The following is a 1,255-nucleotide window of genomic DNA, read 5'->3' on the forward strand; positions in this document are numbered from 1 at the left end:
CGCTAAAGCAGTGGTTCCCAAACTAGACCCACAAAATACCCGCAGCAAAGACCTGTGACTCCAGCTGTTGTTGGTTGATAAACATTGTTTTCGCATCAAATAAACAAGAGCATTTTAACATTATTTATGTTATGTTTATATAATTTACTATTTTTGTCAATTTTAAGCACACTAATCTTATTATTTTGTAAAAACAAAGGGGAAAAATGTTCTTAATTGTCATTTTTTTGTGTAATTAATTTTAAAATATTTTCAGGACCCCACCTTGATGTTTCAGGACCCCACTGTGGGTCTCAACCCCAACTTTGGGAACCACTGCACTATAGAACTCTGTGGCACAGCCGAAGCTTTTATCCTTTTTTTTTAAGTGTTCATTACTTTTACTTTTATACTTTAAGTAGTTTTAAAACCAGTACTTTTATACTTTTACTTGAGTAAAGAGCTTGAGTTGATGCTTCTGCTTCCAAAAAGTATTTTTAAAACCTAGTATAAGTACTTCTACTTAAGTAATGAATACTTTTGAGACCTCTGGTTGTTGTGATGACGTGGGCTCTGTGCTGCTGGACAGAGAAGCTGGAGCAGAGTCAGTGGACTGCTTCTATCAGACTGATTATTTATCAGAGATTTTAGATGCAGGCAGATAAAATCCGGCCTGCATTGTTTTTTGGCTGATATGGGACCGATATCAGATATATTGGATGGGGACAGCCCTATTAATAATTAGTCTGTACCTGACAGAGCTGCTGGGCCAGCTGCTTCCTGTCCTGGCTGTAACAGGCAGCCTGCTGGTAGTAGAAGCCCGGGTTCTGAGTCTGGATGGCTGTCAGACCCAACTTTATGGCCTCATCAAAGAGCTCACCGAAGGACTGGAACCTGTTGGGAAGCAGAGAGTCTGAAACCATCTGTTACTCTGACACTCTGTAACTTTATAAGGAAAACAACAGAAGTGAAAAACAATGAAACCATCACAACTACAGCCAAGTAGGAATGGGTACCTTTGGCATTTGAATCGATTCGGTACCAATATCCGGTATCTGGGAATCGGTACCAGTACTTAACGGTACCAAATTTTGGTACTTTGTGTGTGTGTGTGTGTGGTTTTTTTATAATAAACTTTTGTTTTTTTAACATATGTGACCCATCACATCAAAATGAGGATTACCGTATTTTTCTGACTATAAGCCGCAACTTTTTTCCTGAACTTTGAACCATGCGGCTTATAGTCCGGTGCGGCTTATACGTGGATTTTTTTCTT

The 1,255-nt window shown here is 39.0% G+C and overlaps 1 protein-coding gene across 1 annotated transcript in view; it reads right to left on the minus strand.

Annotated features, from left to right (window-relative positions):
- Positions 1-1,255, minus strand: part of trappc11 (trafficking protein particle complex subunit 11) — a gene marked incomplete in the record, with an annotated part of 47,020 nt that overhangs the window by 27,679 nt on the left and 18,086 nt on the right. Inside the window, 1 exon segment of the mRNA XM_014026737.1 lies at positions 732-873. Within this exon segment, the coding sequence (XP_013882191.1) occupies positions 732-873 (142 nt within the window).

Source organism: Austrofundulus limnaeus, unplaced genomic scaffold (assembly GCF_001266775.1).
Source record: "Austrofundulus limnaeus strain Quisiro unplaced genomic scaffold, Austrofundulus_limnaeus-1.0 Scaffold586, whole genome shotgun sequence".
NCBI classification, from domain to species: domain Eukaryota; kingdom Metazoa; phylum Chordata; class Actinopteri; order Cyprinodontiformes; family Rivulidae; genus Austrofundulus; species Austrofundulus limnaeus.